This window comes from Zerene cesonia, chromosome Z (genome assembly GCF_012273895.1).
Source record: "Zerene cesonia ecotype Mississippi chromosome Z, Zerene_cesonia_1.1, whole genome shotgun sequence".
NCBI lineage: Eukaryota > Metazoa > Arthropoda > Insecta > Lepidoptera > Pieridae > Zerene > Zerene cesonia.
The window spans coordinates 8,139,431-8,163,594 of NC_052122.1; the positions used below are offsets into that span (position 1 = coordinate 8,139,431).

The window sequence follows — 24,164 nt, forward strand, 5'->3', positions numbered from 1 at the left end:
ACATACAAGTATATACGAATTTACAGCTAGGTAGGCCACGTTTCCTAGGTGAACCCCCTAAAATGACTGGACTATGATCATTTCGAATCGAATGTTCTATGTTAGGAGAAATGTGATAAATACAAGTTATATACGATTTAGAAATCTGATACACACATTTATACATATACTAGCTTTTCGCCCGCGGCTCCTTTCGCGTGGAATTCGGTTCGCGCGACATGGTAATATAATAAAGTATTGTAGTGGTATATTTAGTATCTTTTTCGCTATGTCCTTTCCCAAGTACAGTTCTATCTTCATACCAAATTTCATCAAAATCGGTTTAGTGGTTTAGGCGTGAAAGCATAACAGACAGACAGATATAAAGTTACTTTCGCATTTAGAATATTAGTAGGGATGTGTGTGTATTTAGACAGTTGCAAACTGCTAAGAACAGCCGCCCACTAGGGAAAGCGACGACATTAGCTATGATCTTTTAAGCAATATAATCGTCTATTTCATTTAACCGACTATTTAACCCTCTATTTACAAAAAGGAACAGATAATAATCAAAGCAAATAAGCGAGCTGAATTCTGTTGATGCGTTATTTTATTCCGAGTTCACACACAACAAATCTATTGCTAATTGCATTTAATCAGTCGCGCGTTCAAAATAGTTTTTTTGGTATGAAGCTTCTATTTGTTTCTTTTTGAAAATAACTTAATAACGTATATGGACGGTATCTTATTTAGTTAGTTGCACAATCATATTGGGTTAATGGGCAAGGGATATTTAACATTATCATTGAACCAATGATATAATTAGATAACTCATAAAAACTACCTCAGAGTGTTCAACTTTCTTTTACAAAACAACCATCGCAGGTTATAAAAATTAGTCAAACGAATTTTGCTATATGTAATGACTAAAAACAATTAATGTGATCAAATAGCTCAAGGTTATAAATGAATTTGAGTTGAATTACAGTTGTTGAGTTGTTTCAATAGAACAAGAAAAAACCGTCTGAATCATGTCTGGACAGTGACCAAAGGCATTTTTTAATTCAGCATAAATACAAATATATTTGAAATTGGTAGCAAACAAGAACGAAGTACTTAATGAAAGTATTAAAAGTTTCCCAACACTTCTGCTAAAATTTCTAATAAGCATATTCTATTACCTCATACTCAATTCATCTATAAATAAATAAAGGTTTGCATTCTATTGTTAAATAAAACCATAAGAAAGTATGTATGATACCTATATCCATCTATGCCATCAAATAATACATACGTCATACAGTTTAAGTGTAAAAGTAGATAAAGCAACTTTCATAAAAAATAATTAAAGCAAAATTTTACTATAGGAGTAGAGCACGTTTCGTTACGAATTGGGCCAACTCATACCGATAGAAGATTGTCTCGAAACAGTAGCATGAGAATGCAACTTCGTTTCGGACAGTGAGTGAGGAAGCTGTGAGGCAATATCCTTTTGCTTACTTTTTCCAAGTCTTTCCTTTTTTCCCTCCGCTATATTCTTATTTATCCTTATTTTAAATATGGCATTAATATAAATTTGAGAGTTTCGAACATACGGTATATCTCTTCTTGAATATGTTAAGTAACTGCTATGACGAAGTAAAATTCAATTTTAATGAGTTCCTTCATAGAATAATGCGGCTATAACGATATAAATAAAACAGAATAATGTGGTGGTCTACATTTCAATAAAAATACCATGGATGCATCGAATGTTTTGCGGATTTTATATATTGGATATGCAGATTTCCACAGATTCCTTGCACTTCCACAGAAATCGATAAAAAAGTACTTTATCGACATATAGTGTGGCTTAAAAAAACAGATTGTGAAATACAATTCCAAAAGAGACTTTCTCTTTAAAATTAAAATATAAAAATTAATCAGCAGACAAAGAGGTCCCACTTATTATTTTGCTGCTTTGTGTTTAAAATAAACAAAAAATACATAAGTCAACAAAAACAAAAAATATAGCGCTGAACAGTCAAATCATTAAGAGATGCTGTATAACACCATGTTCGGCGTAGGTAAACCGAGGCATAGCTAATAAACAATAAACAGTTGCAAAGAATAGATAAATACTCACAAATGTCGAGAGCGTGCACGCGGCATGCCCGAACTAGAAGCAGCAAGGCTACCACACATGGAACCATCTCGCGGCGCTCACTTCACCATCTCTACTGATACTTCGAATCTGAAAAACAAACTTGTATGTAACAAAATACATATCTATCTATGAAATGAAAAATTTTAAATGTTAGGCTAATTAAATAAAGGTTAAAACAAAAGAATATTGCTCCAGTTCTTTCTATCGCGGGTCATATCAGTTTTTTCCTAATTTTGTTCGGAATTAAATGTAGCTGATACTTAAACACTTTGTGTGCCATTCATTGTATGTTATCTTTTATACCGTTCGTTCGGTTACTATGAAACGATAGTATATTATTTTGTCCGGAGACCAAGATTTACGTGGTGACGAAAACATTTTACAATAAATGTTAATAACGACTTTATCGAAACTGAAAGTCGGACATCGTTATAGACCGCAATAATATAAAACGAATAAGTCAATCACATTTTCTATTTCCTTTAATTTATTTTGGTACACAATTCGTAAATAAGAGAAATTACCGAGAATATTAGCCGAATATGATACGAGTTCCAAGTAAAGTTTATTAAAGTCTCTTCAAAGTCTACAAATCTCGTGTTTTCAAACATAAAAAATTTTTGGAACGTACAAGACCTGTCGCCCTTTTTCCGGTATCAGTAGAGATCACTGGAGGTAGAATGACCGAGAATATGTACATGGCTTAAATACACTTTACGAAAATTATGTAAAACATTAGGGAAGAGCAAATTTAGATAAACCCAAAAACACTTTATTTATTTTAAGACAAAAGAATTAATTTAACAAGACTTTATTTAATTTAAATGTAAACTATTTTTTTATTTATTTAAACGTTAAATACATAAGTGAGCACATTATGTATACATATATACAGCAAATAATTAAAATTTATACTTTATATCTCTCTTTCTACAACTAAAGAAGTATATTTCTTTCAAAATATGCGAGCGAACATACCGCTACCCAATTAGCTTAAAGATGCAAGTTCTCAGTTCCTTGGAACGACGTTTACGTGCCAGATAAAGAGTGTGCACTATCGTTTTGTTAACACTACAGTCAGGCTTCATAGCGGGTCTCATCAGAGTTATATGTTTGCTTACACAACCAAGGGAAGGATGCATGTAGGCAGCGGCGAAGTGTACACAGGAATCATTTACTGCACTTGTAGTTTATTTATGGTTTCACAACAAAGCCTTTCAAATCCTCATGCACTTATTCCTTATTACAATGGCGCTCTCTTATACGCTCTGATATCAAGTTATTTAAATTGGGTATTTATTGCAATGCTCCTTTTTAATGCCATAACGAAAATAGAATAAACACAAAGCTGTAGACCCTTGTTGCAACGTTTGTAAAGACGTAAGACAACCTCGTAAGGGAAGTAAACAAAAGAACGAATGACAATGGGTATCCAACAATGGATAGAATAGATGTTTTAAAAAAATGTGTAGCCCAGAGTCAAGATCTAATTGGCATAGTAGTGCCATTCTTATGAAGGAGCCGAAAATAAAAGATTTCTCAGACACCAGACAAAAATAGGTTCTGAAGCGAATAGAGATTATAAGGAGACTTAAAACATTTATCACTGAAGTACATTTTGGAAGCCTCCCCACGATACACTGATAACTGAGAAATGTTGAAATAATTATAAATATTTGGCATTACTTAAGTCTTCCAGCGTGATATAAAGCCATTCCAATATTCCTATCCTGTAATTCCATCTGCAACTAAGCTCAGAGGATGCTAACATGCAACGTAAGTAGTATACTACAATAATAGGTGACGCTGGCCGGACTGCTTGTTCCAAATACTTTTAATTATTTGCTCGATACCAACTACAAAAGGTTTATGTTGGGCAAAGTCTTTGGAACACTTAAATCGATTTTAAATGGAACTTTCGCTGGAACTTGGAGGTTAGGCGACATATTGGCTAATTTTTATTCCGGTAATTATTTACACGGTAATGCGGGCAAAATGCGTTTTATCGATTGCAAATTCCGATTCGAATTCCTGATTGAGAAGATGTCGCGGGCTACGTTAAAACAAATGTCAATTGTATTTGGTAAATAGGTAAATGTTAAGCTATGTTAGAAGAAGTCTGTTTCAATGAATGAATGTTGGGATAGTTTTAATTATGTTCTTCGTATATACTGCTAGAAACATAAATTAAATTGATTTCCTTGGTCGTTATCCAGAATAAATAAAAATTCAGAACGCCATCTTGGATTATTTCATGACTAAAACTTGTACCTATTATTTAGACATATTATTATAGTTATAAGTATGACCATTGTAATTAGATTAGTCCGGTGGTAAGTGACCTAAACAAATACCAATGTTCAATCACAACAGTTACAATAAAATTAAGTAGAGACATATAAAATATTCTAATTCATAAGGTGGATAATTTATCTTTACTTAGTGGACTGTTTTCCCATAAGTCCTATCACATTTGACAAACTAAGTTTCAAACATTTCCAGTTTCACACTATATCAATTCCATATAGCGGATTTTGTGTAATATATGTACATATACATAAATTGTTTATCCTACCCCCATATTAGATTTTCTTCTATACTAGTGATATTTTACTCCATGGTCATAACATGTTATGTATATACAGTATTCATTTAAACATTTGAGCAATCATGTCCGATTGCACAATTCACAATAAAAAACTAGATATAAAAGTAAAAAATATCTATAAGTATAAGAATCCAATAAGGCTACTACCCCTCCCTACTATCCCATTATCTGTGGGTATTTGTGGTACACTTTACTAAGAAACTATCATAATTTCAATTTAGGATCAATAAAGCAATAGATGTGTTATCAATCCAGCTCCTTGTGGTTTTTTAGACTTTTTAGGATGAAACAGAAATTAATAAAATTTATTTATTGCATGAATTATTTGCATATACTCATTTTATCCATACATTTAATGTAAATTTACTCTGTAAACTAGCAAAGGTATCGGTCTTGAACCTTAATTGTTTGTTACTTATTTGTACTGCTACAGTGATGTACTATAAGGTTAGTACTATTAGGTAAGTGTTTGATTTAATAAATTATTTGATTTGAAATTTTTAAGTAATGAGTAATTTTAACTGGATATTTTCATAAAAGATAAGCAAATGTTATAATTTATATTGTTATAATAATTATAAATTGTTATCAATATAGGAACGCAAATTAAAATCCATATTACAGATCAATCATAACCCTATCATAAAATCAAGATAGGTTTGGCAGAAATATATAATAAGGTCCTAAGTGCTGAATGAAATATCTGTTTTGTCGAACACAAAGGGAAGTCCACACTAATAAAATTGAATCAGATAGAGCTAGAATATATAATTAATACCACTTATACAATAGAAAGAATAGATTGATGTGACAAGAAATCAGATACAATAAATTAACATACTTACATATAGACAGCAAAGATTAAATTAAATATCTTCCATTGAAGTCATTGCCAGCTACATTACATCAATGACTAATCAGAATGGGTCCAAAGAAATTGTTGCAGCAGTGGATTGTTTTATAAATTAGTTCAATAAACTTTTATTTATTTTTGTTTTTTTTATTTTTACTGTATTTGTATTTGAGAAACATACAGCGTAATATATAAGGATTCTTAGCGAGATGTTTAAGTATCATCATATCCAACTTATCATTGATTCCAAGTGATTTCATTGGTATTTTGATAAACAATATTTTTTTCTTAAATGATATTTATACTTTATTGTAAATTTTATGTTTTCATTTTTGTAATATATCAGATTCTGCCCTACCAATGTCATTTTCTATGAAGTACAAAGTGTAAAATAATTTTAATTCTTGTTGTAGACTATTTCTTTATATATAATATTTGTACAACAAATTAAAATAACTATATTAATTAATTATCTGCTTATAAAAACTATATATTATCTTATTATAATATGCTAACAAAGATGCAATTACATAAATATATTTATTAATGTTAATATTATGTACATATATCTAATATTATATGTATAACATTAATGCTTGTTTAAAGTGTTTTTAAAAAGCTTCATTGCTAACAAATCGTCTAATATTGTAAAAAGAAAATACATTTTATAAATAAAATTAAAGTTTAAAATATTTATCTTGCGTATTCTAAACAAACGAAGCTGTAAATAAATGCAGTATATCCATCAGCGTTCGTACTGGGAATAAGAAAAGGGAACAGAGGGCCGTTGATTGCTTTCTCTTTATAATTTATTTACGTTTAGGCAAGTGCTATAAGTAACAAAGGCCAGAAATGTTACAACTAAATAAATAAAAAAATTCATTTTATTTCCACGAACCGCTGATATTTACATCTTTAACATAACAAGCATTCACCATACAACTCACCTTCTAACGCCAGGTACATAGGTGAAACCCGGTAACATGGGGAGTAAATTAGCATAACTTTGTCCTCGCACTTTTAAGATCACAGCCCATTCCAAAATTATTATAGCACTAAGCGACGTGTATCACTTTTTACCGTTCAAATAATACCATTTCAGGTGTATGTTTATTTACAATAAATGGAATAATTTAGGACAAGTGCCAAACAAAATTTTGGAGGAGCTTTAACTAATCGACCATAGCACAAAGCTCCGAATAAAGTTGCATAGTTCAGTCTGAAGTGAGCTAATATTAAAGAACGAATGAAGCAATGAACGGTGAGCTGCAAATGTTCATTGGATTGAAAACATTGTCTATGTATCAAAGAATGAATGGTATTATAGATTTATACTTTTTATTCAGGTATCAAGTTATGATTGACCTTAAAATTTCAAAAAATATAATTAAATGAATCCCCTAAAAATCTATAAAATTTGGTCAAGTGCACAAAACATTTCAAATTTGATAGAATTGAAAAATCAAATTCCTTTGTCTTACTTCGTCCGATTAAACATTTTCAATATTCATTTATTTTGCAATTCTCAATTTATTTTTCCTTACTCATTAATATTTTAAAGTTATGAAAGGATAATATAGACATTTTTCATTAAAATTCCGTTCATATTATTTAAAATTTAAACTAACGTCAAAACTATTTTTATACAGTCATATCCATACATTAAAAAAAAAATTAAACTAACAATATAATATTTAAAGTTTCATGTTTAGACGGGTTTATTATCAGCCGCTTTAAAAAGCCGATTAAATTTAATTAATTAATGGAGATTTCTAAGATAGCAATACTAATTTGACATTTCCTTTTCTTCTCTTGAATCTTGGAAACATTTAGGTATTTTGGTTTTTAAGTCTGTGACTTCGTGATAGGTTTCACTTAACGAAAAAAATTGCAATTAAGTCTGGCTCCTTGTTTTTCATCTGTATTGTTTAAATTATTATAAATTATGGCAAATATAGCCGCGAAACGTATTAAAAGAGAAATCAAGGAGGTCGTGAAAAGTGAAGAGGTAAGTTTTGTATTTCTTATTATTTTCATGTATTCATAACTTGTTAAGAGATAACTTGCATTTTATACTAACAATGTCATACGATCTAAATATGATTATAAAAGTACCTGCGTATAAATTGTTGAATGTTCTTTCTTGTTTTTACTTTTGTTTGTACATTTTATGTCACGTAAATTTGTTATTTGCTTAGTAGATGATTCAGCATGTTCTTTATTCTGCAATTTCTTTTTGTTTTGTAAGTTCCCAAATAACGCATAACTTATGTAATAACTTAAAAAGTTAATTTACATCATTTAAATTATCTCGTCATCATGACTCGTATTATTGGGGAATTGTGCAAAATTCTCAAAAATTAAAACATGGATCGCTAAGTTATTGCTATAGTTCTTTTTTATTTATTATTCATAAACCTTGAGAAAATGTCAAAAAAAAAAATTCATGGATATTTATGTGTTGCTTTGTTCCCAAAATATACTTACTTCTCTTGAGAGATTTATATTTTGCAAGAGTCATGCTTTCTTCTTTGGTTCATTCATAAATAAAATCTTATCATTATTTTTTCATTAAACTCATAAAAAATTTCTATTCTTGTCACAATTATTACTGATTTATTAAAAATACATTGTTATTGATCTTTTATGAACCTGTGAAATGATTATAAAATGAACATTATTAACTGAAACATTATTAAATGACATTTATTCATGTAGGATTTATATTGCACTGTCTGTCCAAGTGAACATCGCAGGACAAATCATTTAATTTTTTTTAAATACATTTTCCTTATCTTTCTAACCTTTGTAACCTTCTCTGGACTATTATGAACACCTCAAAACTAAAATTATTAAAATTGGCTCCACCATTCCTGAGTTTTAGCAATACTAATAAATAGCAATACATTTTTATAGATATTGATTTATGATGTTAGGTGATCTATTTATGTTGTTTGATCTTTATTAAAAACATCAGTAGATTCTAAAGTACCTTTTATACATTTTAAGAACTTTTCAAATAAACAAATAAAAAACACAACTGTTTTTGAAAATTATATATAACATACAAAAAATATTAAAAAAACAACAAATATATTTACATAACTATTAGCCAAGCAAATGCACTAAAGTGCACACTCCCTGGATGCATTGCAGCGATTAGAGCGTTGAGCATTTGCAGAAGTTTAACATTACACAGAAATTGTTTTAGTACTATTGATCAAAAAGTATGCATTCATTTGTTAGTGTTTTTTAGTTTTACTTCTATTTCTTGTGGTTTGTGGTATAGATATGGCATATTAGCAGTTTGCCATGGCTTCGCCCGTTTAAAGCCTATGTCACACTGCAAAGTTGCAGCTTTCGAATGGTAAAAGAATTTTTAAAATTGGTCCTGTAGTTTTTGAGTTTATCCATTAAAAACAAACAAACAAACAAAAATACAAATTCTTCCTCTTAATAATATTAGTGCAGATTAAAATTCTCTCACTACACTCATTTTTTTTTATTTTTTTAGCTTACAAACCATAGTTGTTGTTATGTTGAATTACATTTCACACAATGTTTTATTAATATTATTTGCTATATTTTTAATGATTCTTTAAATTTTAGAAGAAGAAGGATAAGTAGTCAAATATTTAAATCAAAAGAAAGAGAATAAGTTTCCAATTTATGTTATGAAATTCATTGCATTCTTACTACAGAATAAATCTTATACTGACTTTGTTACCGTTTATTCTTAACTTAAAATATTACTGATCATTCATGTAGTCTTCAAAATCGTCAATAATGGTTTTCCTATAAATGAAAATAATAACATTGTTAGCATTTATAAGAATGAAGCCTAATGCCGCAGGGAAATTAATAACACAAATTTAATATCGCTGTCTAATGTCCGTTTTAGATTTATTGGAAAATATTTAAAATTACCCTTGTATCATAAATGCTACACTCCCACAAGTATGCCATTATTAAACAGATTTTATCCCTTTTGTTGTTTTAAAGCTCTCATGTGGTTAATATTATTATATTGTTTATGTTTTAATGGTACAATTTTAAAGGGTACTTGTAGTCTTGACCCATCACATCATACGTTTTTCTACCAAATCAACTAAATTATTTAGGGGGTATTTTATCCCTAAGTCATTTTTGTGGGCAAATTTCACAATAATTCATCAAGTATGTTTAGTTTCTAGTGATTAACACTGTAATTTAATATAGATAGTGACATAAACTATTTTATTTTATTATAATATTAATATTTTTTAATTTAAATTAATGGGAAATTAATTCCTATATTGTAGGTGGTTATGGCCAGTTTTTGCTTTTACTTAAACCTGATAGGTGTTTTGTAAGTAAATATTTTATAGTACAGTTAGGCATCAAGTGCCTCTACTTGTCGTATATTAATTAGTATATTACTATTAGTATGTTAATCAAAAGTAATGTATAAAGCAAAAGAATTAATGACAAATGATGATTTTAAATCTACCTTAGCCCTCTGCCCTAACTTGAAGTAAAATAGGTAGAATTTGTTTCTAACATAGCCTAAACCAAATTTAGCCATTGCAAGTAATATATTTTTATGAATTGCTAGATACCCGCACCGGCTCCGCCGGGATATCAACATTCCTGTTTTATCCCAAGGGAGCTTGCCTTGATATAAAAATGACAGATATTAATCGGCATAAAAAGTATGCTAACACCCAAGTCAGCTCATACCCTGTCTGTATGCCAAATTTCATCAACATCCTTTCAGTAGTTTCATCATGATTGACGGACAAATTTCCAAACAAATTTGCACATTTACCATATTAGTGTGATAGTCGTATTGAATAAAAATAAGTTTATTTCATTATTTTTGATAGCTTTGAGTTCCGGTAAAACCGCAAATTATGTGAACTGCCCTTTGGGCAGTTATATAACTGCCCATTCCATATTTGATTCTATTTATTGTAATAATTTGTTTATTATAATAACTGGGCCAGAATTCACAATCATCTTAATGAACATTGTTAACAAACAACTAAGTCGTCGTGGTCGATGATAACAGTCACCGGTGAATGACCGAAACTATCTTGAAAAGGATAAATACGGCCATTCATCACCTATCTTGGTGAGTGTTAACAGACAGAGTGTCTTAGCATACGTTGCATTTTGGAAATTCACAGTGACAGAAACTTGTTTCAATCCAGTCCAGTAGTGGATACCACTGGATGGAAAATGATGCCAGTGGCATTGGATCTATATAATCAGTACACGACAGTAATATCAAACGCATCATATAGTTACCAAGCGTCTAATTTATCCGACAAACAACGTAACATATTATATAAAGTTGAGTGGCCACCTTCGCACAAAAATACTTCTGAGAATGAAATATCAGATATAAATCATAAATAGGATACTGGTTAAGGCCTCGGACTTATATTGAAACATCGAGGGTTCGAGACCAGACCATTAGTCCGTCCGCCTGACACCAGGGTCTATCTCATGAACCGTGATACTTATAGTTATACTCTAACAACAAATATAAAAAAATCGATGTTAAGCAACGGTCATAATTTAATTGGTGCCCCTTTTTTTTCTCAGTTGCTCTTCAGCTTATTTTAACAAAGTACGTAACTCTTAGTGTCGCGAGTCTGACTTGTACTTGAATGATTCGTTAGTTTTCCTTGTATATAATAACGCATAAAGATTAGACACCACAAGCAATGGTTATTAGACTCGTGTTAACGGACGGTACGTAATCCAGAGCAAGTGTCAGTACAGAGCCGGTATCTACTGATGCTGGCACCACTATTATATCAATATTAAAAAGACGTATGGACTGATTATTTCGCTGGCTTACACAATTCTGGTTCTTTATATTACTTAAATTACTATTATTTAAGCACTTAGCGTATTCTGAAATTCGTTTTATTAATTATACTTCATCAAGGAACAGGTTTGATGGCCTGCCTCGCAGCTTTCGTATTCTTCGCCGTTAATAATATCTACCCGGTTCTGGCTCAATTTTATACTTTCTGCCTTAAACATTGTTGTTTCCCTAAAGATTTGTGTGATTAAAAACTATAGTTGTTCCTGGTCTTAAAAAAAACCGGTAGTGTTTAGAGCGCGGCAATCACTGGCAGTAGTTGTGGCCAGGATACTTGAATAAATATCGCATTCCAAATCGACTTCCATATTATTACTGACGATGCTCCATTCAGATGTAGACCTGATTTAGGAGTACCGATACTTTGAAAAATTTGTTAACTATAATAGGTAATTATCAGAGTAGACCTTGAACCACGAAGAGAAGAAAGTTTGCAACAGTATTGTTTCTTCTGACGTTGACACATTGGTATAGTAATCAGATCAACAGTGATGGTCAATACTCCGTCCGAATATAAAGGGCGGGTTGACCTCTCACGATCTATTTAACTCTTATATTAATGATTTGATTGTTGAGCTGAGTATGACTGATGTTTCACTTAAATTAGACGGCAGATAATTTGAGTTATACAGATGATATGGTCCTGCTCGGCACTTCATTTAAAGGGCTGCCAAAGCTTGGTGGTTTTTGTTAAAGCACTCGCCTGCACGAGCACTGACTTGCATATAGCCTACAGAACAATGTTAAGAAGACTAAAATGTTAATATTCGGATCGGGAAAGAGGCTAGAAAACTTTCCAATAGTACATTAATAGCCAGCCCATTAAATAGTGGATAGCTTCAAATATCTTTGTCACATTGTCACGTCTAAAAGAAAGGGTGACGCTAATATAGATCGACAACGACGTGCACTCTGTGTCGTCAACATGGTTGCCATAATATTGCGTAGGGCATCCAACTCCGTCAAAATTCATTTATTCAAGACCTTTTGTCAGTCTCTATATACATGTCAGCTATGATTAATCATACGAAAAAAGCACTTGATGGCATTTGAGTAGAATCTAATAACATCTTTTCATATCTGATGTGACTATATTAATTCTGTTGCGTTTTCGATATGTATACAAAACTTGAGAGTTAAATGCCATACAGAAACACAGAATTGCAACATTTATGTCCACAGTTGGCAAGTGTAGAAATATAATTGTACATAGTCTGGCTGATAATATTATGACGAATAGTTTATATAAAGCATAGATGTCAATTGTGACGTAATTAATATACTTTAGTTTTAGTTTTTTTTTTAACTTGTAAAATAAAGGAAGCATATTCTCAAATTTATTATTATTTGAAAACGAAAATCAAGTGGTAGTAAACTTTGAATTATTTTTGTTTATACCTAAATTAGGTTTTTAATTTTTGTATAAACAAAAATAAATGGTCGTTCGTCTATTGAATTGTATTATATACTCATCTGTAATCGTTCAATCTAATATATAAAATTATCGTGTCACAGTTTTCGTTGCCATACTCTTCCGAAACGGTTTGACCGATTTTGATGAAATTTTTTGTGCTTATCCGGTATCTATGAGAATCGGCCAACATCTATTTTTCATACCCCTAAATGATAAGAGCAAGGCAGAACAGCGTATGCCGGGTGCAGCTAGTAACTTTATAAAATAACCTTGCCAGTTGCAACATTTTGCTTTTTGCGAGAGTTTACAATTTTCATGGTGTTGTGTAATTTTTTGAGAAGTTTCTTAAAATTGGGATATATTTCTATCGTACCTTAGACTATACTCTTAACAAGCAGTATGTTGATCATTGCCACCAATAATAGATATATTGATTTAATATGGGAAGTTGTATTGTTTCTTCAATAAACCCATGTTAAAGTTCAATACGCTGTTAAGTGGTTGGATATTACCGCTCAATAGGAGTTTTCTGTGCCATCTTTGTTTTCTATATTCCTATGCTTAATGTACTGATAGATGATACTCATGAGTATATTTTCGTTTATATTTGTCCTCATCTCAAATAAAATGCTCCGTAGCTGGCCATTATTAAAGACCATACTTAAATTAAATTTCAGTATAATTTGTCGTCCATAGGCGAGTCCTCACAGAGCGTGCGGCGCCGCCCGCCTTATAGAAAATTCCTACCATTTATTTTTCACGAACAAAGTATCCGTTCCATTTCCGAAAATTCATCTAGATTCCTTTAGTATGTCAGATGATAAATAGATAGGTACACAATAGACATGTAAAATGGAGCTCATTTCCGTGTAGTATTGAAATATGGATACTCAATAGAAGCATAGTTGAGTATTCTTAAGTGAAGTGCATACATTCTAGAAATTCCCTAATGAAATCCCTTTTGTCTATTTGTACATATGGTAATGTATATCTCGTTAAACCTAATTAAAAAGGTTTAATGGTTTGTATTTCGTTGTTCTAAATTTTGCGATAATTTATGGCTCACATATGAAGCAATTAATTCATCCGTAACATGGACATTTATCAATGACGAGAATTTATTTTCCAAACCAAATCATGCCTTTTCATCATTAATTCGCAAAAAAGGCGTATTTATTTCCATGTCAATACGAAGGTAATAATATTTAATGACTTTTTTTTGCTACTCTGCATCCAATATGTATTTGATTTTGATTTGTTTATATAAATGTGTATTTATTTTTATAGGTGGAAGAGGGCACGTTAAAACTCGAATTGGTTAATGAAAGTTGGACAGAGCTTCTCGGTGAAATTTCTGGTCCACCAGACACTCCTTACGAAGGCGGAGTGTTTAAACTTGAAATTAAAGTACCCGAAACATATCCATTTAACCCACCAAAGGTAATTGATATCCGTTCAATTTGTCAATTTAACTCTTGAAATTATCGAAATAATCGTATGTTCTTCTTCTTCAGATACGTTTCATAACTAAAATTTGGCACCCGAATGTATCATCAGTAACCGGTGCTATTTGCTTAGATATTCTCAAGGACCAATGGGCCGCGGCCCTCACTCTTAGAACAGTACTTCTGTCCATACAAGCGTTGCTTGCAGCGGCCGAGCCGAATGACCCCCAGGATGCAGTTGTAGCTAAGCAATTTAAGGAAAGCCCACAGCTGTTCTCGTTAACGGCCAGACACTGGACCAACGTGTACGCAAGTGGTCCGGTCACCATCTGGGAGTTCAACCAGAAAGTGCAACTTCTGTTAGAAATGGGCGTCGAAGAACACCAAGCGAGAGTAGCTCTTTCCACGTACGATTGGGAAATCGAAAGAGCCACTGAACAGCTTTTTAGTTAGTGTCAAACGTTAGTTATATTCACACTATACAACATGAGTTTTGGTGATAGCTGACTAGAAATTAAAATTATAGTTGTACGTTTTTCTGAGTTGTGTGAATTATGCGAACTATATTAATATGAAAACACTCACCATACACATAGAACGTGTCGTGACACTTAAACCAAGCATAATACCTACATTTCAGTTGGTTCGTAAAAATGGTTGTGTAAGAACTTTTTCTGTTCGCAAATATATACGATGAGATGCATGCAATTAATTTAATATTTGAGAGACAAATCTCAGATAAAATCAATTGATTGATTATATTTTGTGTTTAATTTTTTTTTTTTCATGGTTAATTCAAAATCAGCTTACATAATATTTTCGTATTTTGTTATTTTTTTAACATTGTACTTCGTTGCTAGATAAGAAATGAATAATTAATAGAAAACAATAATTAGGTTACAGTAAACGAGTTTTCACGAAACAGACACTTCTGCAATATACACCAAGGGGTCCCATTCGACTTAGTAGTATTCGTATAGCGGTCTCACCATTAAAATGAACGTAATAAATTCGGGAAAGTATTTTAAGTATTCGTCGTAATTTTAATTACAACTGTAAGGTTTTTATTTTTATTTTTCACAATTCCAACATGAAAAGTATCTTATTAGGTTCTTGCGGTGAGTTATTTACATTTTTATTACAACGGCTAACTGTATCGATAGTTGGGAGCCGTGTGTAAATTTGAAAAAAGCTAATGACGCAACTTCATTGGTGGACGATATCATTGGTTCGTCGCTGCATAGGCACAGACTGCATCATAATTAAAATGGACGGTAATGGTTATGAAAAGTGTATCGATAATCTGGAACTCAGAACTCTTTAATATCCCCTTGGGAGCTAAAGAGGGATCCCGTACGAATCCAAACTTGAGAACCAGAAACGACATGTTTGTATTTGATATTAGCAGATGAACCTAAAAATATAAATGTCGTTCCGTCCCATCTTTTTATATTATTGCATATTCACGTTTTTGACATATCTTCGTAGTACAATAGTACTAGGGGTTTTATGAAGGTATATCAAATGCGCGACGCACGAAGATGTCGAGTGTAAACATTTTGTATGTAACTTGATGTTTCCAACGTTCGACGAACACCTGCGGTATAACCGTACCTACTCTTGTAAATCTATTGTGTTTAATTATTTTCTACTTTCGTCCCTTCTGTATCCGCGCATTTCCCCTATACAAAGTGTACGGTGCATATAAATATATGTATGTAATTAAAGATGTTATTTTTTCCATTACATATTACTTATGTATGTAAGTCTTTGCAGCGGCATCGAGACTGTAAGGTACCCTTGAATTGTTGCATTTTATTTTTTTATATTATTATTATAATGTTTTTTTTTTACATTGTAATTATTTATGCTTTCATAATTTAATACATTTCATTTGTAATTTTATGAGGTACATTTAAAATACTGTCACTATTTTTGTGCATTGCCAGGAGGTTATTATTATATATTTGTTTGTTTATAATTATATCAATATATAGGGTTCACGGATTAAATTTATTGCTTTCTCTGAATATCATTCCTTCTTTTAGATACGACTAGTGTTAGTTTCCGAACCAGATAAAAAATGCCTTGTAATGTGATTAATTTGTATCAACAATATGAAATAAGCAATAAGAAATGTGATTTAACATAAGGTACTTTAAATTTAAATACATTCAATCGAGATATTTTCCTGTCTCTGCTGCAATAGTTATGGATTACCAATTATTATAATAATTATTGAAGTATCGCAATAAATGGTACAGGTGTCCTATCGATTTGCCTGTTAAACAAGTTACCGTTTGTTATTTATTGAACTTACCCTTGCGTTCAAAATGGAAGCCTACATTATAGAACAGAAATATTGATTAACGAGTTGTGCCGGACGGTTTTACCCTCGGACAAACATTCGCGTAAAAGCAAGAAATTCTACAGCGTATGTGATATTCTAGGACATATGCTACATCTCTGTCGACTATCAGCACAATCCGTTTAGTGGAGATTGCGTTTTATATTTAGTAGGATAATGATGTCCTATCCTTCTAGTCCTACTTCCTACTAATATTATAAATGCGAAAGTTTGTAAGGATGTGTGTGTGTTTGTTGCTCTTTCACGCAAAAACTACTGAACCGATTGCAATGAAATTTGGTACGTAGACAGCTGCTCCAGCTGACAACTTTTTATCCCGATATTCCTACGGGATACGGACTTATGCGGGTGAAACCGCGGGGCGCAGCTAGAACTACATAAATCCTTATTCTATCTCTTACTATCATATGCCGTGGTAATGTAAGTAATTAAATATTGTAATCTATAGCATGAAACAGAAATTTCAAGTATTTATTTTGATAAAAACTATCGTAGCTAGCATTGGTTATTTTGCCAGGTTTCCTTTATCTTAATGAAATAATCGTATATAAAGTATTGTTCACCAAAGGATGTATAAAACACAATATAACAATAAAACGTAGTAATAAAAATATAAAAGTACAGGTCGGGGACGTAATGTATAGGTGGTACCTGCTCGTAGATGTCGTTGTAGCGGAAAATACGTTAGAAAAATACGTTTTGTATTGCGTACAACTACCTAAATTTTTGGTATATTTGTCATTTTCGATAATTAAAAAAATTGCGTCTCTTTTTAATGGCACGACTCGAAAAGTAATTTTTAAAGCTATGATTTAAAGGAACGCATGCATAGCTAGTTTATTTTGAACAAAGGTGAGTATTGAGCTAAGTAATTATTTTTTTCCTATGTTTAAATTTGCATATATATAATAGAAATATATGAATTAGTCTTGAATCGAGGGAGTCCACAGAAAATGGTTTTTTCGGCCACACCTTGAGTTTAATAAGCACAGGTAAACTTTGGTGGTCTGTGGCGGCCATATCGTTATTTATTTATTCAGTTACTGGTGCCAAATCACTATGCTATATATAAGTTACAAGAATGCGCAGATGACAAATCTTTCTCACAAAAATAAGTGTGAAAGCGCTTTCCACCCATTTCACAGTAACCTTCAAAACCCACTCTTCAAAGGTTGGTGAGGTTCGGCTTGGCGAATATTATATTGGAACATAATTTGATGCTGACTGGGTTGCGAATCATTTTGAAGAGAATTACCACGAACACGTGATTTGACGACTAGACGTTTTCTTGTAAGATTTCTGGAAGACAAGATCTATACAAACAAGAAACTGATGGTCGGACGTTAAACGCAACACAAGTTCATCGATCATATACAATGAGGAATAGCCGAATAGGTACTCATTAAAAATTACACTGCTCGGATTCGTTATTGAGTTATATGCAGTTAAAATTTATAGGAACTTATTATGTAGGTATCTACGATTATTTTTTTAAGTGTTGAATTTTGTTCAATTAAACGTACCATATAATATGTATAAATATAGAAGAAATGACACATAATATATTTATATCTTACGAATGGAAGACTCAGTAAGAGGTGAGATTACCTTGCAACAGTTGGCATCATTCGGTAAACAGTGCTCGTGTATTTTTTACATTGTATCATCAATGTACGCAATTTATTCAATGAAATCATACATTGTGTACCTGAATAAAAGTATTAGATATGCCAATACACTACATAAATTGTTTTATATTCATACTTTTCACGAATAACACGAAAATATTATTAAAAAAGATTTTGTTTGATTTTGATAAAGCCGCCATCTAGTGGAACGCAAGCACTCTTGTAATAAGGTTGTTGACAGTAGTTGCGGGACAGCCTGCGCTTACGCAGCCGCCCGCGCCGCGCGTCAACAAATAGCGAGCAACTTGAAGTTTGACCAATATACCAGCCAGACGAGTTACCATTCATCAGTCACAGTTGCCACTGCGTTTGGAACCGGTGCTATCGTGCGCCACACCTCTATGTACCTATTACAACAATTCGGGGAAGGCAGAGTGTATAACATTAAATCAGAATGTAACTAAATAACAGTGATTTTTTTCAACAATTATTTCTCTTCGCCTTCCTTAGGTACTAAGTCGAAAAACTTTTTATTACTTTCTAAAACGTATTTAATTTTCCGCGTGTGCGCGCCAACAAAACGTGTGTGTGTATAAATAAATATTAATTTTATAGTTTGTTAAACTGCGTTCGACATGACTATATCATATGCCGGTGAAGTCCCAAATGGCAGCAGTTTTGGTTGTTTCTGGCGAATATTGTGCAAGTAAGTTGTGTGTGTATCCGATAAGCGAGAGGAATGAGATGTACCTGACTGTTTACAATATCGACCCTGGTCCACGGCCGCAGGCTCTCAGTAACCTGAACAGCTGTTCCGAGCGTCGACAGTACATTCGTACGTGATTAAATTGCAGGCCGTTTGCCTGTTGCCACAATTGTTATTACAATGGCTCCTCCTCCAGCTATTGTGACGTACGACTTTTGTTAAGTACGTTTAACACCACCCAACTCTCATAGCTATGGTTAACATTTGCATCCGACTTGAATCGTTTAGTGTTTTAAATACTGAAATTAGCGATTGTGGAGAATAACACCGAGTTGGCCTTGGAATTGTCGCCGTCGAGGTGATGGTTTTGATTAGTCCAAAGTGAGCTAGTAACTAGTGTTCAATGCTGGTTGTAGCTTGGCCCTGACAACGAAATGTGGCGAAAGTTAACTGTGACGCATAAGTCAGATGATTAATACCTTTTTAAATCAATTAGACACACCTGAAAAATAACCTTTAGTAAATAACATTACGTTTTTTTACACTCCAATAGAGTAATACAATAGTATATGTAACTGTGTTCAGCAAAGTAGGTAATTTTATTATTTATACGTGGCTTTACGTATTTAATATTTTATGTTTACACTTCACCATACAACATTTAACGCTTTACATATATACCATATGTTATACTTTTAAACCAATTGAAATACATAGCTACCTACGTATCTATAATAATGTTGCGTTACCTATTTCATAAAATAATAAATAAAATAGTGTTAGAATTCTGCCTAGATACCGCTATGTAGAGTTGTTTGACTACCTATCTATTTGTTTTGCTTATTTTACAAATGAAACTGAACGGTAAACTCAGCAATCAATTTAAAAGAGATCACAAATGTGTATCAAACATTCGCCTTCCATATAATGTGCGTAATAAAAACACGGATGAGGCGATTAAAAAACTAGCCGAAAGCTTATAAAAACTTTCTATCAAAAACGATACGATTATATAAAAGAACCTGTTGAAAAATATTACGATGCTAAAAGAATCATAATAATTGAAATCTTATAATTTATGACGCCGCGAAAAAGTCTGCTACAGTAGAATGTCTATACAAAACTATGCTGCCACTAGAATATCACCAATTATAGCAGTTCTCAGTAAAAAGTAAGTATTATTATTTGCTTCACGAAGTTTTTGGCGTATACGGGCAACTTAAGACTACGAAACGTCTAAACTCTAAAATGTTATAAATAAAGCTGCTTTATTAGATGAATTTAAAAGGGAACACAAAAGACAAAACATACCCATTTAAAAAGAAGATCAACACTAAGGATTATTTTAGTGCGCAGCTAAAACTATTATGATAAAATAATGTTTTTATTTAAACAGTAATCGTGATAGTCACAAAAAAGTTCGCGATGACATACAACTATTATAGCTCAGACACAATTACAATTTTTGTTTAAGTTCTGTTGTTAAAATGAGTGGAATACGATCTACGACTACGTGAATGGGTGAAATATTTCTGGAACATATGAACTAACTTTATCCCGGGTGAAGCCGGGGTAAGTGGCTATATTAATTACACGAGTTTAATACGAATTAACCTGGTTCAATTCATCGATGGCCCACGTATCACCTACTACGTATATTACGTATACATGTCATGCAAGCTCTGATCGTAGAAAGCTAAAAAAATTTAAAGCTTGTTTGTGAGCTTGTTTGATATTTGGTACACTAATCTAAAACCAGAATTTAAACCATTGAGCTTCTTTGGCCCATTAATTGATTTTTGATACTACCTAAAGAAAAATGTATAAGTAAGTAGTTTTATTTAATAAGACTATTGTATATTACTCTGAATCAATTTTGACAGCAATTTTTTACCTTAAAATTTAAGTAGTAAAATTAAAGGTTTTAGTGAGAAAATCTTAGAGTTAGTTTATTTGTATCAAGCGCCTTTGTTCAATATCATAAGGCTGACGTCAGATATTAAGTACGTTTAATAACGTATAAATATAAAAAGACTCCGCAGAACATTAATAAGTAAGTAAGTAACTACCTATCTACGTACAATTACAAAGCAAGCGCATATTGTAAAAAATGTCTTTGAGTCATTGTTTTGTATCGGTGTCGGAATCAGAAATCTTGTTTGAGCGATTAGACACGCAAATAAAACACAAATTAATCTCAAATTTTTTACCTAAGTTAAGACAACACGAGTTTCGTTGTTAGCTCCACGTTTGGTACATTGTGCCCTGTTGTGATTTGCGATTAGGCGTCTGTGCAATTTATTATCTACGCCATCAATAAACTTTCTGTTTTAATCTGATAATTTCCATTTTGAATGCATATGTACAAAGTTGGGAACGAATTACGTATAATAATTATTATGCATGATCTATGCAATTCATTTTCTTCTATTTTAGTACCGGAAAGTTGTTCGAATGACCTTGACTAATGTATTTATTATACTCCCACGTTTCAGATTCTGAAAACGCATTACAATAACAACGTCGTCATGTAATATTTTCTCGGTTTTTAATTTATTTAAGTAAAACCCCAGCCTTGATATATTAATGTGTTTGCTAATATAACCTGTTTAGATGAAAGTTTCTTAGTTTATCACCATATTATCGTTATTTATACAATTTATGAACCCAAGTGATAATGATGATGGTTGAAAAAAATATGAGTTAAACTATTCGAATCTGTATATATGTTATTTCTCAAACAATACAGTTATCATAGTAAAATAATCGACGCTTACGTAACACTTGAAAGTAAGCGCGTTTGTAATTGATAATGAAGGAGAAATGGTAATTATTACAAAAATGTTCACGGTCCGTGGTTCGTTTAGCTTTGCACCGAATGAATAGACCGCGGTTCCGTGCGGGGACCAAGTCGCTTTCGATTCACTTGTTTTGTTTTTGTACAACAGCTCTTCACTAGACTGGATCTTATAATTCAGTCAAATTATTGCAAATAGTGGTTAAATACCATAGGATGCCGAAGAGCCAATTTTTGTTGGACACCTTGGATAACACACACACTGGATAACACTGGAAAGTATGTTAAAAATTTCCCGTCGATGTCTGTAAATAACTTTTGTAGCACACAAAGGTTATTGGGGGTCAAAGCTCAAAATTTGAGGTTCTTGTTCATTTTTGAAAACGGTAAGTTTTATCAAGAACACGTCTCATTAAAATTCGATCTTAAAATTATCGCCAAAAATCGTCAATTTACTTTTTACCTTCGAATAGTCATTTCTGAGATATCGCGATTCGAAATGATCGTGTGTTCTGCAAACTTAAGTGCCTAAATCTCATTTAGTACATCTTTTAAACGTAATACTTAGCGTACATGCATGTTATAACCTTTACAATTATATCATGTATAATTATATATGTCTAAGATTCAGTTAGTAAATTATTAAACTCCTTTACAAGCTTCCTGTCCCTAAAAGACGTTAATCAAACTCTTTTTCCCTTGCAGATGGCGTGGAAGTGTATATAAGCTGGTGTGGCGTGAATTACTAGCATACCTCACATTATATTACACTATTAATTTATTATATCGATTTGCTATGACTGAACAACAACAAAGGTGAGTTTAGCAATTACTGGAATTATTAACGATACAATTCATAAAGGCTTAGAAAACCTCTTGCTTATTTAACCGATCGATGTTCCGAGTGTGGAAATGTTGCTACACAAAAATCAACCTAATGGATAACAATCGGATAAATTTTCTGATACATCCAGCTAGATCTCTGAAATGTGATATGTTATTCTTTTTATGTTTGATCTATTATGACTTTTTAATATACAAAAGAAAACCATATTCTAAAAATAACTCAAATGAAACATTTGTGTTATTTTTAATTATTTGCTGGTAAAGTCCATTCAGTGCTATCTAAGAAAACAAACTTTAATGATTCAGAACCTATGCTTGGATGTGGATACAGTGAGATTGCGTGTTGCATCGATGTAAATTTTGCTCTTGCTATTAAGTTTATATACGAATAAAATTTACTTTCCTACTGATTATTTAACAAGCGTGTAAGCATAGCCACTATATTCTATGGGTATTGGCTTATACTGACATTAATTTTATTCAATAATATTACACGAACTGTTCGCCTGTGTCCAAATATAGCCTATGTCTCAGTGAAGATACAACTTTCTATTGGTGAAAGAATTTTCGAAATCGGGCCAGGTCCAATTAAGACGATTACGATTTCGTACCCCCTACATCAACATCCCAAAGATTTTCTATAATATAAATGCAATACTTTAAGGATTCAATCCTTTTCGTCGCTCTCATTTTAACTGTAAGTTTAATGAAAGCTCTTTTCTAGAATGCTCTATTGACTCTTTAACACTGTGCGAAAAAGCTTTGAAATGGACTTCGTAGAATCGTTTCAACTTTCAACTGTATTTAATTTTGTATGTAGGTAGAAGAATTTCTATAAAGCGTCAAATATGAATGCTGTTTATCATATTTCAGTACCTACCTACCTTATTAGAAGTTTGCACAGTTGTTAAAGATATTTAAAGATATTTTGTATATTTTTTTAATCGATTAAAAAAATATACAAAATATCTTTTGCTAGCCCGTCTATCTAATAAACGGTTGCCTGGTAGAGATGGCTTTTAGCCATAAGGCCGCCATTTGCATACTAGTTTTTGTTAAATTTTGTTTCTTTTTTATATTTTGAAAGTGTGAAAGTGTGCAATAAAGAATAAATAAATAAAAGAATGGTAAAACCTTTTACAATAAAATCGGATTATTTTATAGACATCGACATCTTCATTGAATAAAAATCCGCATAAACCTCCGCAAGTTATAAACTATATTACTTGTATTTTTTGAAGTCTCCCTTAATGGTCCACTTATGGAAGTTTAACTGATTTGTAAATATGCATAGTAAATAAAAAAGCCTGGTCAATACTTTGTTGAAAAAATAATTCTTTTTAAAAACAGTATGAATAATTGAAATAAGATTAAGGCGAGGTGAGTTCTAAGACTCGCAAATTTTTGGTTCGTTTTTTCTTTTTTTCTTATACAAAATGGAATAAATTTGATTAGAAAAAATATATATTAAAGTTGAGGATATTTACGAGAGACGTGAA

The 24,164-nt window shown here is 31.8% G+C and overlaps 3 protein-coding genes across 7 annotated transcripts in view; 2 read left to right on the forward strand and 1 right to left on the reverse strand.

Annotated features, from left to right (window-relative positions):
* The window catches only part of LOC119835697 (discoidin domain-containing receptor 2-like), a 38,424-nt gene extending 31,634 nt beyond the window's left edge, over positions 1 to 6,790 (reverse strand). For both annotated transcript variants that reach the window (XM_038360674.1, XM_038360672.1), the window contains exons 1-2: positions 6,534 to 6,790; positions 2,105 to 2,212 (exon numbers count right to left, since the gene is read on the reverse strand). In XM_038360674.1, coding sequence (XP_038216602.1) covers positions 2,105 to 2,171 — 67 coding nt within the window. In that variant the 5' untranslated portion in view covers positions 2,172 to 2,212; positions 6,534 to 6,790. The remainder of the gene's footprint in view (positions 1 to 2,104; positions 2,213 to 6,533) is intronic.
* Positions 6,791 to 7,398: 608 nt separating this feature from the next.
* LOC119835515 (ubiquitin-conjugating enzyme E2-22 kDa) lies at positions 7,399 to 16,614 on the forward strand. Its single transcript, XM_038360396.1, has 3 exons — positions 7,399 to 7,594; positions 14,163 to 14,315; positions 14,390 to 16,614. The coding sequence occupies exons 1-3, from the start codon at positions 7,532 to 7,534 to the stop codon at positions 14,771 to 14,773; spliced, it is 600 nt and encodes a 199-aa protein (XP_038216324.1). The 5' UTR covers positions 7,399 to 7,531; the 3' UTR covers positions 14,774 to 16,614.
* A 2,011-nt stretch (positions 16,615 to 18,625) lies between these two features.
* Positions 18,626 to 24,164, forward strand: part of LOC119835492 (bestrophin-4) — a 28,420-nt gene continuing 22,881 nt past the window's right edge. The window contains exons 1-3 of one of the 4 annotated variants that reach the window (XM_038360354.1): positions 18,626 to 18,826; positions 18,932 to 19,022; positions 22,525 to 22,635. In XM_038360354.1, the coding sequence (XP_038216282.1) occupies positions 18,952 to 19,022; positions 22,525 to 22,635 (182 nt within the window). In that variant the 5' untranslated portion in view covers positions 18,626 to 18,826; positions 18,932 to 18,951. Of the gene's footprint in view, positions 19,023 to 22,524; positions 22,636 to 24,164 lie in introns of all 4 variants that reach the window. The other 3 variants (XM_038360353.1, XM_038360355.1, XM_038360356.1) reach the window with 3 other exon arrangements.